The sequence below is a fragment of the Rhinichthys klamathensis genome, unplaced genomic scaffold (genome assembly GCF_029890125.1).
Source record: "Rhinichthys klamathensis goyatoka isolate OS25496 unplaced genomic scaffold, OSU_Roscu_1.1 h1tg000595l_1, whole genome shotgun sequence".
NCBI lineage: Eukaryota > Metazoa > Chordata > Actinopteri > Cypriniformes > Leuciscidae > Rhinichthys > Rhinichthys klamathensis.
Genome location: NW_026607051.1, coordinates 2357598 through 2375379, shown reverse-complemented (window position 1 = coordinate 2375379; position 17782 = coordinate 2357598). Strand labels below are relative to the sequence as shown.

General features: G+C 36.0%; 2 protein-coding genes across 2 annotated transcripts; one reads left to right on the top strand and one right to left on the bottom strand.

Annotated features, from left to right (window-relative positions):
• The first annotated feature begins 10243 nt into the window (after positions 1-10243).
• Positions 10244-14500, top strand: LOC130075648 (uncharacterized). The gene is made up of 6 exons (XM_056240388.1): positions 10244-10349; positions 12195-12328; positions 12508-12655; positions 12786-13034; positions 13243-13504; positions 14219-14500. Exons 1-6 carry the CDS (start codon positions 10312-10314, stop codon positions 14414-14416), a joined length of 1029 nt encoding a protein of 342 aa, XP_056096363.1. The 5' UTR covers positions 10244-10311; the 3' UTR covers positions 14417-14500.
• A 3-nt stretch (positions 14501-14503) lies between these two features.
• On the bottom strand, positions 14504-16358 carry LOC130075661 (uncharacterized). The gene is made up of 5 exons (XM_056240401.1): positions 16290-16358; positions 16070-16198; positions 15345-15485; positions 15122-15254; positions 14504-15021 (listed from the first exon to the last, which is right to left on the bottom strand). The coding sequence occupies exons 1-5, from the start codon at positions 16356-16358 to the stop codon at positions 14801-14803; spliced, it is 693 nt and encodes a 230-aa protein (XP_056096376.1). The 3' UTR covers positions 14504-14800.
• Positions 16359-17782: the final 1424 nt, after the last annotated feature.

Sequence of the window (17782 nt, the reverse complement as noted above, 5' to 3'; positions counted from 1 at the left end):
AGTGGGGGGGCACCACCAAGCATTTGTGCTTAGGGCACCCAAATGGCTAGCACCGGCCCTGTGTCTATGGATTATTCACCACACCGGATTATTGAGAGGCATCCAGCTGCAGCCCCGCAGACTCACTTCTCGCTAGACACCAGTGGCTGGACGGCTCAGACTAAATACTTGGGGTTTCGAGTCTGACGACAACAGGGGGGCGTGGTTTGTTCGCAAGGTCATGGAGCATGCGCAGTTTACTTTGTTTGCTCCGGGAATACCGCGAAACGACGGAGTAACTTTACTGACATAACATTAATATTAATTTAACTGCCAATGACGGAATGACTTTACTACTTTAATGCTTAACGGTTTGTTTAAATATTCACTTTTTGATCAAATGTCTCATCAAATGTTTACTGGTGTTTTAGTCGTTTCTGCCGTTTTAGTAGATTCTGCCGTTTTAGTAGATTCTGCCGTTTTAACTATTTTGGATAATTGTAGACTGAAACGTTATTACATATTGACAATTGGGAATAATGTTTTATACTATGCTAGGTGTTTCGTTCGAGATGCTTGTCTCGTATATTATTGTTAATATAGTCCTTATAATAGAATTATTGAAGACTCACTTAAAGAGCACATATAATGTAATGTTAGGCTATACTATCATAAGAATCTGTTATCACATTGCTATGTTTTTTTAGGCCTTCTGTTTTGTGTGCATTATGGCAGACCAGACCATAATTACTCCAGGTAAGAATTACCACAGAATATGCTATTTCAAGTTAAAAAGTTTCTTCAAATGCAGCATGTTCTCCCTAGTTCTTATTTACAGATTACCTTACTAAATCTTTTGCCACAGAATGGCTCCCTGATTGTTTTAATGTCCTGAACATTTCAAAAACCCATGTGTCTGGCTTCATCACCAACGAAGCTGACCTCAACACTGTGCTAGAATGCCACAAGAGAGAAACTCTGACATCTTTCGTTGCTTGGTAAGAATGAGAATAAGAGTTGTTTTGGTTGCTTTTAGAGAACTGAAGATTATTATTACAATTTCTTGTCTTTAAGTGCTTGCTTTTATTCGTAGGTCTGATGATAAAAGAAAGAAAGAAAAGGGGCTGCATCGTCTGGTTTGGCAGGTAGAAGATTTTTCTGAGGATGTACCTCTTGCTGTCACAAACAGAGTAATTCATTGCTGTCAGCATGGAAATCCACGAAAGAATTGCAAAACTCAGGAGGTAAGATTCAGGGGATTTCTTTTTTCATTTAGGGTAAGTAATGTACAATTTTCAAAAACATACTTTTCAGTTAACACTTTTGCATATATTTCAGCTCTTTTCAGAGGCTGAGCATATATATTCTGGCAAAAGGAAGAGAATGTATATTCAAACGACCAAAAAAGTTGGCTGCACAGCCAAACTGTTTATTAGGTATATTAGAAGGTAAGCTACATTGCTTCTGTACAATAGTGTTGGGAAACTTATTTCAATAGCCAAATTGGATTTGTCTAGAAATATTTTAAAACACACAAAAAATACATATTCTGTATTAAGGTAACAATTTCTTTTAACCTACTGATGGTTTTATTGTATAACCTGAAAAGAAATGCATTAAATTCAAATTTATTTTGCCAACAAATATACAAACAAAGGTTATTCAACAGGAAGAGGCTAAGTTGACTAATGACTTAAATTAATAACTACTAGTTGACTAGAAATATCTTTAGTCGGGGCAGATGACCTACAATTTATTTATGTAGCATTTTTTTGAATAAATATAATTTCCAAGTGGGTTTACAGAGAATATTTTCTTATAAAATACATCAAACCATTAGGATTTTTTGTTTGTTTAGCAACTCTTTCGATCAATTATATTCTTACAAAGCATATATAATTTTTTTCCAGATTCGACAAATTCAGCATTGAGAAAGGAGCTTCAAAAGTGAGAAAACAAGTCGTCATGGACACTCTGAAAGCAGCTCTACAGAAAAATGAAGCAAAGTCATCTGACATAATTCACATCATCTTACCATTTGAGACAGCTCACCAACACCACAAGATTTCGGCAGAAAGTGGATACACAAGAAATATCCACCCTCTTGTGAAGAAAAAAATTCTAGAGTATGTGTCATTGGGAATTACATCTGTGCCTTTCCTTAAAAAAGTGCTTCGGCAGTTTGTGAACACTGAACTCTCAGTTTCGGATTGTGTCCTCCCAAAGTCACATGATCAGTGCTACTTTCCAACTAGCCATACCATTCAAAACCATGAGCATTTGGCTTTAGTAGCAGGAAGGTACTCTGGTCTTGATCAGCTTAATTTGGAAATAAAGCTGAATAAATGGAAAGAAGAGGATCCTGCTGCACATTTTTACTTCAGAAAATGCTCAGAGATGATAAATCCCAAGATGGTGATGGTGTGAAAAGTGAAGAAGAGTCCACCATGCAGAACACATTTTTGTTTGTACATCAGTCCCAAGAACAGCAGAGACTTCTTAAACGGTATGGAGACATGGTTCTCCTGGATGCCACATACAGAACAACAAAATATGCCTTGCCACTTTTTTTAGTTGTTGTCAGGACAAATGTTGGCTACAAACCGATTGCAGAGTTCATTTGTGAAAATGAGTCCACCATGGCGATCTCTGAGGCCTTGTCTTTAATAAAAAAATGGAATGATGCCTGGAATCCAAATTATTTCATGACTGATTATTGTGAACAAGAATACCAGGCACTTCAATTGGTCTTCCCAAATACTCACAAATACCTGTGTTCTTTCCATCGAGAGCAAGCCTGGATTCGCTGGACAAGGGAAAGTAAGTACTATTCTCTCTCTCTCTCTCTCTCTCTCTCAAAATGTATGTGGTGATGGACCAGGAATGTCTAGCCCTACATGTTTTTTTTTTTGTTTTGTTTTTTACAGTTGTCTTATTAAACCTTTTTTCTCTACGATCAAATCAGTATCATAACTCAGTTATTTTTTTCATTTAACTCAGACAATTTAATATGAGTAATAATTTTGTTTTCCGTGCGGCTAAGTGCAGATGTCACAGTTAGGGTTCACTGTTTCTGAAACACTGCAATAATTCAGATAAATCAAATCTCAGCTCATTTAAAATGTGTCTACATTAAGAATGATATGTAATTGTCCCACACAAAATGAGTATTTTAATTAACATTGCAGTAATTGATATTAAACAAAATATTAAGGGAAATGATAAACAATTATATTTGTCATAAGCGTTACGTTTTTTTCCCTATAATTTCAGCTGCTATATGTTGAGGAACCTACAAATAAATGCTTATTATTAGAGAAATAATATGAAAAAAAAGTAATGTTAGTTTATTGAACTTGACAAAACTAGAAATTACATGTGTGTTAAATAGTAATAGTTGTAACATTTTGAAGTAATTACTAATTAGGCATTGTAATGCACCTGTTGCAGGCAAGAACCATCTATCTGATCAAGATCGCAGTGAACTTCTTGGCCTCCTTCGTAGTGTAGCTTCTGCACATGATAGAGAAACATGTGAGGCAGCAATAAGTAAGCTCAGGGACAGTGTCTTGTATAAGAGTAATCCAGAAGTTCGAAACTATGTTGAGAAAAGATGGCTCAATATTAAAGAGGTAGGGTTACAACAGTGCCACCTTGAGAATGAATTTTTTTGATGGTTTGTTTCATTGTTTATAATTCATTGTAATGCATTTATGTACATTGACAGTAAAGGGAGATCAGAAAGTTTTTTTTTTTACTTTGTTAAATTACTTTTTTCTTATTTCCAGAGGTGGTGCAGAGGATTTTCTCCACATGGATTTAATGTGTCTGTAACCACAAACAATGGCACTGAAGCAATGAACAACTCATTGAAGAGCTTTTACCTGAAGATTTCGGGTACTAAAACAGTATCATCTTTGGTTGATATAATAGTTACTGAGTTCATCCCTGAGCAGCTCCTCTCATATGCTAAACTTAATTACATGTACAGCAGTGAACACAAGGTCTACAGTGCTAATGTTCCTGAGTTCCTCTGGGACCGTCCAAGAACCTTTGTGCAACATTGCCTGAAAAGCCTAGAGGCAGCTTGTTGTTATAGCTCCCAACAAGTTCAAGAGCAGAGTAAGGGGCTTTATAAAGTCCAGAGTGAGCAATCATGTGAATGGTACTCTGTGGATCTCGGAGACAAAGACCGTTTTCCGTCATGTGAATGCAGATCTTTTAAGTCCACTTTTTTACCCTGCAAGCATTTTTTTGCTGTTTTCAAACACACTGACAGCTCATGGTACTCATTGTGTCCAGATTACATCAGCAGTCCATATGTCACTCTTGACACGGATGTTGTGTCAAGTCAGAAAAATTTGAAGGTGAAAGAAGTGATTGACAAGGACGATACAGTCTGTGCCAATAGCCTCGTGGGCACCACACCGACATGTAATGACGAGGACAATACTGAACATCCTGTTGCCATAGACTGTCATGATATTCAGTATACAAAGACAGACACAGAGGCAAATGGAGTTTCCACTGCACAGTGTGCCCTGCGAGAGAAATTAAAAATTCTCCAGGATCTGTCATACATATGTGTGGATAATGAGTTGTTGCTAAATGCAACTGCAGTCATTCATGAAATTACAGGAAAGATGAAATTCTTTGTCCCAAAAGAAGACTCACTACCTCTTCTAAGTAAGCAAGATGACAAGCTGAAACTGCGTGTACTTCCAGCCCGGAAAAGAAAAGGAAAGGTGAAAGGCAAAAAAAGTAGAATTGAGAAAAGAAACAGTGGTAAGGTTACTATGGGAAGGACTGCTGTCTGCATCCATGTTATCATGCATCATTCAATGCAACGTTTTTTTATTTTTTTTTATGTTGTACGTGACACAGGGGACCAGTCTGGTTTTTTGAAGGAGAACTTGTTGACAGACTTTGCTGCAAAAAATTTGACAGGTGAGTAGTATGTTAAAGTTATACATTTAATATACTGCAACTATATTGATGTAAATTGTTTAGGTGTGTTATTGAAATTTACAATTACAATTTTGAAGTTTAAAATATGGTATATTTAATAAATACTATTTGACAGAGGCTGAGACACTTCTGGCAGAGCTGAGCAAGCATGAGATTGAGGTAGACAGTGGAGTTAGATTGTCCGTCTGTGGACAGGTGTTAGAGAGCAGTGATTTTGAATCTCTGAAACATCCTCACTGGTTAAATGATAAGGTAGAATTAAGTATCATGATAGGTCAAAAGGAAAAAATAAGGTTGAAATCTTCAAAACTAAGTTTCTTTACTTTTTGTCACAGGTGATAAATGCATATTTGGACACGTTGACGCTCGAAAGCAACATCGAAGCCAACACTGGCTACCGCTGTTTCAATATTTCTACATACATGCCTGTGCTCTGGGAACGTGACAGATTTGATGCCTGGATGTTTGAAAAGGTGATTATGACTAGTGTAAATCTTACAATATTTACATTTTGCTATGTTAAAGGGATAATTCACCCAAAAATGAAAATTGTAATTTACTCACCCTTATGTTGTTCCAAACCTGTTTGAGTATCTTTCTTTTTGTTCAGCACAAAATATATTTTTAATAATGTTAATGATAATGATAATAATGATATCTACTGATGGCAGTCAGTGACTTTCTTTTTTTTCTACTATGGAAGTCAACGGCTACCATCAACTGTCTGGTTATCAACATTCTTCAAAATATATTTTGTGTTTAGCAGAAGAAAGAAATTTATACAGGTTTGAAACAACATAAGGGTGAGTAAAGATGACAGATTTTTCATTTTTTAGGGGAAATATCCCTTTAACACAGGTAGTACCTACTTTGTCATCTGAACATAGAGACAATATGCATTCCTTTTCATTAGTATCTAAAAAATGAAATGCTTTTATAGTAAAATTGAATTGTAGTGAGATTCAGAAATTGTTGCATCAATGGTGGTATATTTAAAGGCATGTTTAATGAGTCTTTAATGATTAGTTAACTCAAAAATTAAAATTCTGTTATTTGCTCTCTCATATTATTACTGCTGTATAAGAAGTCGCTGAGAGCGTCGTTAAGGGTAACGGCAGCAGACAGCGCACACGAAGCGTGCTCTGTGGGGGCCCCGCTGGGCATTACTGGTGTAGCACCACCCCAGCAGAGCACGTCCCTGGGCTAGAGGTCCAGTGGCACCGTAAACCGGCTCAATCTCTTCCATCTCAGATAGGGGTGGACCAGTACTACTTTATTTGATTTTTTATTCTAAACTGTTTTAATTATTCTTACTTGTTTTGATTATTTTAATTTCTTCTATGTAAAGCACTTTGAATTGCCATTGTGTATGAAATGTGCTATATAAATAAACTTGCTTTGCCTTGCCTATTTCAAAACCATATGACTTCCTTCCTGGAAACGCAAAAATGTCAGACTTGCCATTCAGTATAACTACATTTTTAATTGCAGTGAATTGCAACCATTTCACAGTTTTTTTTTTCTTGATGTCTGTAAGCAATAAGGTACACAAGGCTGTGCTGTATTGTGAACTCTTCGCGCCTAACAACGTCCTTCAGCCTTGACTTATTCACAATACAGCACTAGACTTGATTACCTTGTTGCTTTTATAAAATGGTTGCATGGTGCCTGTTCTGAGATGGCTATGAATGGTGACCCAGCTTTTGATTGATGATTTCTGCCACACAATACAAATATTGGAATGTATCTAACCGTTTTAAAATTCGTTCCAAGATGGCGTTCTCCCGAATGAAGTGGATTTTCCTTCCAATCCATGTGAGGGGCAATCACTGGATACTTCTGGTAGCAGATGTTCCAAATATGGAAGTATCAGTACTAGACTCATTTTTAGGAAACAATGTCACATATGTTGATATGTGGAGGTAAGCTAGAGGATTTTTACAAATTGAGTAATGTTACTGTACATGTCTTTTAAATCATAGTGTAGTGTCATACTGTACATATTTTCACTCCAACAGAACTAAGTTCTTCTTGCTTATTGGCTTACTTGCTTATAGTGTTCGCGGCGCGCCCCATGTATAGCGTATCATCACAGTGCATGATGGAAAACAGAAGTGCAATATATACTTTTTTATTATTTTGGCGCTATTATTCACAGCAGAGTGAATGACGCGTGGCTCTATAGGTTGTGTGAAGGCAGCTTTCTGCTACTTGCAAACAGACTCTTTTATAAAGATGGCTAATTGAACTAGGCCACATTAGAAATACTAATTTTTACCTTGTAAATAATTGAATGTATTCCACTTATTTACTCAGGAAGTATATGGCTGTGAGGTACACAAAGACGAAAGAATTGGGAGGATTCTGGAGAAATGGTGGTCTCTGCTCTGCATCACAAAAAGATGGAAACAATTGTGGAGCCTTTGTACTACTGGTAAGGCATTACAGCCAGAGCTTTTCTTTTTGTAAGAATTTTTTTTAATACATAATGACTCCTTTTATGTGGCATTCAATATTTTAAATTTATCTGTCCAGAATGCTCTTGCCCTGACCAGAGGTATCAGTCCCAGCCAACTGACACAACGGCATGCAGTGGAAATGAGGAAGTTTGTGTGCCACAAACTCAAGCAAAATGCGTTATGCTAATATTTGTACTCTTCTTTCCCCGAGTGCTTTTCCTACTTTTTGGCCCCCCGCATCCCTTCAATTCTACTCCCCTTCCCAATTTTTTTGTAAATCGTATATTTTATTTATTTATTTATTGTAAACATATTTTTCTCTTAAATATGTTGGTTCCCTTGCATATTGTAAATAAATAGTTTGTGTGCAATTCAGTTCAGACCTGTATATATATTTATACATAATTTATATTATATATACCGGTAAATATTAATACTTTATAAATAACACTTTTCTTAAATATATGCATGTGTGTGTATTTATATAGACAAAATAATTATACACAGTGCACACATTATTTTGGATGAGATTTATTTATTGCCCAGCACAATTGTTTTGTAAATCGTATATTTTATTTAATTATTTATTTATTGTTTGTTTGTTTGTAAACATATGGTTCCCTTGCATATTGTAAATAAATCGTTTGTTTGCAATTCAGTTCAAAAATCTTCCTTGCTTTGTACACCTAACCTGGTAATGACAGGTGTTTTTTTTATGTTTTTATCTAAGCCAACAGATGTGATTGAGTCATTTCTATTTTTAAACTGCTCTCTAGAAACTTTATTTTTGCATGAACAGTACTTTTAATGTAGCTAAACTGGAATACAATGTTAATATAGTTAAGATTTATTACTAATGATAAATAAGTATATGTATAGTATATTAATAGTAGGCTACTAGTGATTACAATATCACTAAAATAGGTCTGACATCACACCAGTGAAATATAATTTCATCTCAAATTACACTGAAAAATGTAAGCTGTGTTAAAGTCAATGGCTACCAACATTCTTGTTAAATAGAAGAACAAGTTTAGAACAACTTGAAGGTGAGTAAATAAAATAAATTAATACTTTTATTCAGCAAGGATGCATTAAAATGATCAAAAGTTACAGTAAAGACATGTATAATGTTACAAAATATTCTATTTCAAATAAATTTAGCTTTCTATTCATCAATTAAAATAAATAAATTGTACACAACAGTTTAATATTGATAATAAATAATGTTTTTGAGCATTAAATTAGCATTAAAATGATTACAAAACTTATCGCTCCCAAAACTTTTGAGTGTGTGTGTGTGAGAGAGAGAAACATGATAAAACATATGTATACAACGTGACCCTTGAACACCAAGCAACAGTGTCAGGTGTTCTGATCTTAGTTACATTATTGCCAATACGCGAGAAGAAAAAAAAGAAGTTTTTTTTTTTTACGTTTAACATTATGATATCATTCGTGCTTGAACTGAGTGAAAATGAAACTTAAGCAACGAGTGCTTCTGCGCGATCATGACGCTTTTACAACTAATTCATGTTTTGCCTTTGCGGTATTCCCGGAGCAAGTAAACTGCGCATGCTCCATGACCTTGCGAACAAACCACGCCCCCGTGTTGTCGTCAGACTCGAAACCGTGTTTCTCAAAACCAAGAATGCAAAGAACGGACTTGTGTTCTTGGGGAGAACGCTCTTGCTAGTTGTTCTTGGAAGAATGAACTCACAAGGTGACGAGCACACAGAACGCTGCTGACAGTTTGAGACGATGTGTTCTTGCTGGTATTGCGCAATAATTCCCCCGCACAGACACCGTCTGCAGTACCCAAACATAACGAGAATTATTGACGATAACAGCCAGGCTGCAATGGTCTCTTGGCTGTGGGGAAAAACAAGTCTGTGAGCAAACTGGCCGGTTGGCTCGATAGCTAACGTTACACCCGCAGGCGCTTATGGAGATTCTCACTTCCGAAAACGTTTGAGCACATTTTCGATTAGCCATACATTTTCGTAAAATGCCAATATTTGAAATCTACACAGTTGATTTCTCGCATCAAATGTTCTCAGAAGTGAATTTTATGGAAGTTTTTTCCTAACATAATTAAAATTAAAATTAAAATGCTTAAAATATCAAATAATAAATCAAAGTCTCAAAACAACTGCTCAAATGATGAATCAAATGGTCAAATTATTAAATAATAAATCAAAGTCTCAAAATGGCTGCACAAATGATAAATCAAATGCTCAAATGCAATTTCATTTCCTCAATCGTGGAAGCATGAACTGTATCAAAAATCAAGTTAAAACTCATTTGTTTTTGATTTTTAATTTTCATTATCAACCCAGTATAAACCTGTCATAATTAAATCTATAAGTCAATGCTCAAATCATAAATCAAATGGACAAAATATAAATCAAATGCTCAAACCAACATCGAAAATGGCAAATCTAATGCTCAAACGGACATCGCAAATGATAAATCAAATGCTCAAACGGTAGCCGGAAACAGCAAATGATAATTCAAATGAAAATGAGGAATGTCAATCAAGTTGCGTGGGCGGAGCTTTGAGCTCAAGATCGATGACAAACTGACAATGTTTATACAAGATATAATTTTACATTTGCGTGCCCTTTCCGAAGATGTGTCATTGGGAAGCTTTGACGAAAAGGTTTTGGAGTCCACGGTGGAATATATTCTGGAGAGAATGGGGGAAATATCGGCCCTTACGGACACCGATGTCAACAATGTTGCGATTGCGAACCTGCGCGAGGTACTGAGGCAACTGCAGGTGCAAAAAATCAGAAGAACGCCAGGGAGACCAAGTCAAAACATCCCTGCAGAGACCATCGAGACGTATCTTTTGCGAGGTATAAAGGCTGCGGAAATCGCAAGATTGTTTGGTGTTTCGGAGATGACAATACGTCGTCGAATGCGTGAATATGGAAAAAGGTAAGTCTCGTATGGGACTTTTTGTGCGTTATCCCAAAATTGCAGTTAAGTTAGTTAAATAAGTTGCAGTTAACTAAGTTAGCCTAGTTATTGGAGAAATTATTCACCGAATGATTCACTAATGTTACGTCTGATCCATTTCTGTCAGAACAGGTCTGTGCAGTTTGATTTGAATTAAAAGCCCTTAGTCTTAATCTTTGCTAAGGGACCAATAACCAAATACTACGTTTTACGTTCCTAGCAGATTTCACAGACATGGCTCACAGAAATGTAATATTCAAGCAGCTTTATTAAAATGCCTTAGATAAAACGGTAACACTTTAGAATACGGTTCCTTCGTTAATGAATAACTACACAGGAACAAATGAGTAACACAATATTAACAATCTAGTAACTACTATTAACTAACAAGAAATTCTGAGTAACGAATTAGTAAGTAACAGTGCACAGATGAAAGTGGTAGTTCACTATTAACTAGTTGATAACTACTATTTTTTAATGCTTTCCAGAGAACTACTGAAGAAGATTAATAATTCATGCAAAACTAATCAATAACTAATGCAGGACAAATGACTAGCACTGCATTAACATTAATAACTGCTACTGTAAACAAATACACAAGGTTTATCAATATGTAATAGCATAGCAGACTTATGATTTGGGAAATAATAATCCTATGCTCTCTCCTAGATAACTATTTATCAACTGAATGATTTTAAAGAAATGGCTTTTTAAATGCAGTTGTCAGCACTTGTCCTGTAGTGATTCAATGCCAGTCCAGAGGAATGCCAGAAAATTGGCCAGAGTCACGGTGACGGCTGGAACATATTGAGTTATCAGCCATCCAAATACCATATACAGTGATTTTATTATTTAACCTATACCTCGCAAAAAAAAAAGAGATTTTATTAATGTCTCCTACCTCATATACGTGTGTGCAAATATCTTGTGAAGGAATAGAAGATTCTACACTTTAGGATTGGCTTTTGATGTAATAATCATGCTAACTAACTAGTAATGACTCAAGTGTTACTACATACTTCTAAAGGAATGACTAATTATTTGGATCCGTATTCTAAAGTGAAGATCATGGTAACTAACTAGTAATTACTCAAGTGTTACTACACACTTCTATGGGAATTACTATCTAAAACTTCACCAAAAACCTCAAAAGCTTAAAAGAATTAGCAACTCCTTTAGAAGTATGTAGTAACAGTTGAGTAATTACTTGTTAGCTACCGTGATCTTCACTTTAGAATACGGATCCAAAGAATTAGTCATTCCTTTAGAAGTATGTAGTAACAGTTGAGTCATTACTAGTTAGTTAGCATGATTCTTACAGTAGTTCTCTGGGAAGCATTAAAAAAAGTACCGGTAGTTATTGATTAGTTAAAAGTGAACTACCACTTTCATCTGTGCGCTGTTACTTACTAATTTGTTAATCAGAATTTCTTGTTAGTTAATAGTAATTACTAGATTGTTAATATTGTGTTACTCATTTGTTCCTGTGTAGTTATTCATTAACGAAGGAACCGTATTCTAAAGTGTTACCGATAAAACATTACTGGTGTGCATCTTGAGACAATGACACTGGCATATTTCAAGATATGTCAAAGTTATTTTCGACTCGAATTTGTATTTTAGTCTGGGACCAACTTAAGAAATGTGTATAAAAAACCAGCGGTAAATTTACTGTATTAGAGGCACTAGAAGGTAATGAAGTCCCATAAAACTTGCTTGCTTCAAATTGTTCTTTATAAATGAATTTGGAACTAGTTTCTGTCTTTGTGGCTTACACTTAGTTTTTCATTTAATTGCCATACCATTGTTTCCCCATTATTGCAGAGTATCTGACCTATACACAGACATATCAAATGATGATCTGGACAGAACTGTAGCAGAAATCCAGAACCTCTACCCCAACTCTGGCTACCGTATGATGCATGGTCACTTGAGCTCAAGAGGTGTTAAAGTACAAGGTAAGACTTGTTCGTCTCAATGTAAAATGATTATTGCATACAATTGGCTACACTTCTACCTGGACACGATTAAATGATGTAACTCCTGAAACAGGCAAATTCGATCTTCAGTTGTCAGAGAATTTATACAGGTAAGATTACGATTTTTTGTTTGTTATTTCTCTCTTTTTTCATATTAGTTGAAAGAGTGCGCAAGTCCCTGCGGAGAGTGGATCCACAGGGAACACAGCTACGAGCCTTGTCGCTACGCACAATAAGGCGTCGACAGTATTCCGTTCCAGCACCTAATGCCATGTGGCATATAGATGGGAACCACAAACTAATTAGGTATGTTTTTAAGATTTAAAGGATAAGTTCACAATTTATCTTTTAGTTTGTTGACATTTTGTTCCTTGATTTATAAACTCACTGTTCCAGAAACAAAGAAGATGTACATTTAAAAAATTATTTTGCATAGGTGGAGGATAGTGGTCCATGGAGGCATAGATGGCTTCAGCAGGATGATTGTGTACCTAAAAGCTGCTATGAAAAACAGTGCTTCTGTTGTGCTGCACAGTTTCATAGAAGCTGTAAATCGCTTTGGATTACCCTCCAGAGTGCGATCTGATAAGGGCCGGGAGAATGTTGATGTGGCCTACTTCATGGTGTCCAATCGAGGGGAAAACCGACACTCCCACATCACAGGGCGCAGTGTCCATAACCAAAGGTTGCTTTTTTCCCCCCCTTTTATTATCTCAGCATCTAATATTAAGACATTGTGGGTTTTCTTTCCCACTGTAAAGAAATGCATATGAGGTTTGAAAATATTCTATAATTTCAGCATGTTTTGTAAGAAATGCTGTAGTGCCAAGTATCTACGTTATCACAATACATCGGGCCTGTTGTCTGAGGAAGCATTTATGTTATAATTACAGGATCGAGAGACTGTGGAGGGACGTTTACCAGCAAGTTTTGGACCTTTTCTCCTGTCTCTTCCTTGATCTGGAGGCAGATGGCACATTAAATCCTGACAATGAGGTGCATCTTTTTGCTCTGCATTGGACCTATCTGCCACAGCTGCAAAGGCATCTCGGATTTTTCCAGGACGCATGGAATCATCATAAAATCAGAACAGCAGGCAACCAGTCTCCATTGCAACTCTGGACACGGTTCCAAGATATTCAAGATCCATACCAGGTGCTTTCAAATTGTTAAGTTAGTTACCTGCTAATCAAAATCACAAATGTAAAAAAAGTAGTGGATGACAAACAAGAAACTGAACTACAAAAATATTAAAAGGAAACAGGTTTGTTTTTGGGGCTTACAGTCTAAATGTGCCATTACACAAAACAAGGCCTTAAAAAGGTCTTAAATTCATAAAGACGTGACATTAAAAGTTGCATGTACTGCAAAAATGTCTTCCCCAATCATTTTCTTGGTTTCCAATACAAATATCTTAACATCCTTGAATAAAAATATGTGATCAGAAGGTTGAGTAAAAGTGATTTGTATACTGTAGTTGAGCTAGATTTTTTTGTAAAATAAATAGGACATTACCAATAAATTAAATCTACTGAAGCAAGATTATTGTAGTTAATTGCAAATATAGAAATATTTCATTAGTTACATAAATATAAATTACTGAAACTTCAAAACAATCTTAGGATTACAATGATAATTACTGACAATAACACTGACTGGAGTTGTATTTTCGAACTTTGGTTTGTTATTCATTGTGTAGACATTTACATTTAAAGAACCTATTGACATTGTGTTCTCCTTAATATGTTACATTCATTGTCTACCTCCATAAAAATGCAGAAATCTTGAACACATGAATAGTCTCTCGTCACTTTCTAAGCATCCTTAACTGTAGATTGGGGAGAATGTAACAGATTTTCTTTACTTCAGGTGGATGACGACTATGGTGTGGATTGGGAAGGACCACACTCCTCTGAGGAAGAGGGTGTGAATATCCCCGAGGTTCAACTACCACGAGAACTTACCATTGAGGAAATTGCAACCTTGCCTCATCCTGACGTTCCATTTTTAAGTGCGGTTCAAATTTATTATGATACTGTCAGTGTGATAAACCAGTTAATGTCATAATCACTAAAACTTATACCTCTTATAAGAACTTCAAGTTCAACTCTTGAGATTCTTGAATATAATTTGTTTATTGATGTACAAATACATTTTTCTGATGCACTGGCTGGTAATTACATTTGATTAAACTTACAAATACACATATTAAAAATATTAAAGTACTAGTACATTTACCTTTTTAACATAACATTTCATCTTTAAGTTACAAATTATGTAACTTGCAACAAATAAATAAATGGACATGAAATTATAAAATCATGTAGTATTTAGTTTCATTTTAATTCATTCATTTTCATTTTTTCTCTCAATAAACGGTCCAGTTAAAAGCCTGATGGCAGGGAGCATACTGGCCTCTTCATTTAAAAATCCCAGGAACTCTCCAAATGATTAAATTAATCCAAATCCACTTTCACTTGTGGACACTGCTGCTTTTAAGTCCGCCTGAAAGTCCATATAGTTAGTGTAGTGAGAAGGCAGTTTTATTTTCTCTGTGCATGTGAATGCAGTGGGCATTTTGATGGAGTTAGACACCTCCACATAGAGATGTTGTGGGAGGATTGCCCAACCCACCCAAAATGTAACAAGCTGCTCAATATCCAATGCTGTAGCTGTAGAAAAAATACAAATAAAATGTGTGCACACAATTTACAAAGTTGTGAAATGAGCCAACTGATGTCTGAAATGAATGTGTGGTAACAAGACCATTACCATTTTCAATGTACATCCTGAGGTACGATGCCATCTGGCATTTCAACTCCAGAGGAACCTCTTGATCATCCTCATCTTCATCCTCCTCGTCCTCATTCTGCGTCATTGGCCATATAACTCTTTCTAAAACCATCTATGGACAAAGGAAATAGCATAAATGCTTTAGAAAATGAACAGTTTTGTTAAAGATTGCATGTTTTCAGAACAATAAATAATCCATTACTTCAGGAAGGATGATTTTGTCAACAGCTCTTGGGAACAGCACTGAGATGAGAGAAGGGCGTTCCTTTATCATGAGCAGGACCCCAGTATCCTTCAGACCCCGTTTGATTTGTTTCATCTGCTTCTCTCTACGACCAATAACCTAAAGAATCAATACGAATACATGTACCGTTACACCCCTAATTATTAGTCATGCATTTGCTGGTTGAGCGGCGAGCACTGAATGAATAACCGTTGAGCACTTTGCTAGCGCGTTATTTAACTCAAAGAAACGCATCCTATATGAGACTAATCAGATGTATACAAAATAAACATAATACTACAAATTATATCGAAATAAACTAAATTTGACGGAGGCGGCCGCCTCATAATTGTCTATGCAGGAAAATGCTGTGTATTTAATTTTAATGCAAGCAAAAAGGTACGAGAGGCTGTGCTGTATCGTGAATAAGTCACGGCTGAAGGGGGTTGTTAGGCTAGAATCTTAAAAAATAAATACAAATTTTGTCAAAACTGCTCAGCACTAAATTTGAGCTAGGGAAGTTTCTGAAATTTGATTGATATGACCCTGTAATATGAACTTTTCTTCATCGGGTCTAATCTGCTTTTCACTTCCTGCCCTCCATCTGAATTTCAAACTTCATTAGAATCATGTGACTGCAAACAAGCTATTTCTTCTCATTCAACATCCCGTTTCACACAGAAATACACCACAATACTGAATACCGCATGTTGAAGAATGGTTTCTGCAAGCCACTTCCGGTTTTCTGTAGTTAATGTTGGCAAGTCCCAGCTAAAAGCAAGATCATTCACTTTGTATCGTTCCACATCTGTTAGATTCCGTGGCTCTTCAAGCTACAAAAAAGAGCAAGCAAATTGTTTAAATAAATCATTTAAATTGCAAAATAAAAAGTACTGTGATGACTTAACGTAGAAATAAACTAACCAGAGAAACAATATCGACTACATCTTGGTCTGGGCAGTCTCTCATGTCTCTCTGTGATGACTGGCTCATCACTTCCTAGAAGTAGGTTGAACATGGAGGTGCTCAGTCCTGTCAAGAGTGGCCCTCCATGAATGAACGAGTGGCCAATCATTCGACCAATGACTTTAAAAAGATCACTGTCCAGAAGAACTCGTGAGGACGATGGTACCAAGTGGTCTTCTTCTCCATTGAAGAACAGCATTTTTCCAGTGTTATCTTAAAAAGTTTTAAAAGTTGGCAATTAGTTCACACTATAATTAAGACAAAAACTTCTCAATTGCACAAGAAAAGTAAATAGAATACACTTACCAATATTTAAAATGAAGCCGTATTGTATTCTGGACATAAGCATCGCAAAGTAGTAACGCGTTACACCATCCCCAATTGCAGCATCACCTGACGCAATAAAAAAAGCATTCTTTATACATACAAATAGTATATAAATAATAATTCTATGTCTAATGAAAAATATTCCGTTTTAACCATACCTTTAAGGTTGATTGATAGTGGGGATGCCCAGTCAGTTCGGTTTGACTTGTAGAATGACAGAAACTGTCTATCTCTGTCTTCCATACTGCTGGTTAGATCTAGTGTAACCTTAAGGGGTGTCTGATTTTCTGATCCATGTAATAAATTTCTTCTAAACTGGTATACTGCCTGCTGTTCATCACTCTCGATTTTCCAATCTGAAAATATAAGTTTCAAACATACAAATTAACCCTCATCTTGGCAGTAGAATCGTGGTTGGCTAGTAATTTTTTTTATTGCCAGACAGATATTTCCTCATAAAACTATGTAAGGGTTAATGCCCGTATGGGTTGCCTCCGCCGAAGTCCACTAATACCTAGACAATGGACATCTCGAAGGGCATTAACCCGCTTATACCATGGTCACTTGTCAATTAACACATTTTTAAAACATTAGTTTATATTTTAATTAGTTTTACAATCGAAATCTAAAGTTTTTACAAACATTAAACTGGTGGTTGCGCTTAAAATATTAGGCCATTCCAGAGTTTCCGCAAGAAAAAAATGGTGCCGGCCAAAGTGACCGGCAGAGGTTTCGTTTAACTGACATTTTGATGATATGCCGGTCAAATATCGCCTCTTAATTAGTCAAGTTGAGGAAAACTGGAGGCAGGCTATGTAACTTAAAAAAATGACATAATCAGGCCATATAGAATGCAACATGTTATCATTAGTCTAACTTTCAAATAGACGGAAGTAAACATGAACGTCCAATTGGCGTCAATTAACACCAATTGTTTTTTACTATGGTTTCACACACATTCACTTTTTGAAACATTTCAGGATTCCGTACCAGGATACGTTAAATAGGGAAGCCAGGGACCGGTATGTGGACAAAATCGGCACTTTTAACGGTTTGGATCCATATGAAATTTCCTTACAAACCGTTAAAAGTGCCGATTTTGTCCACATACCGGTCCCTGGTTT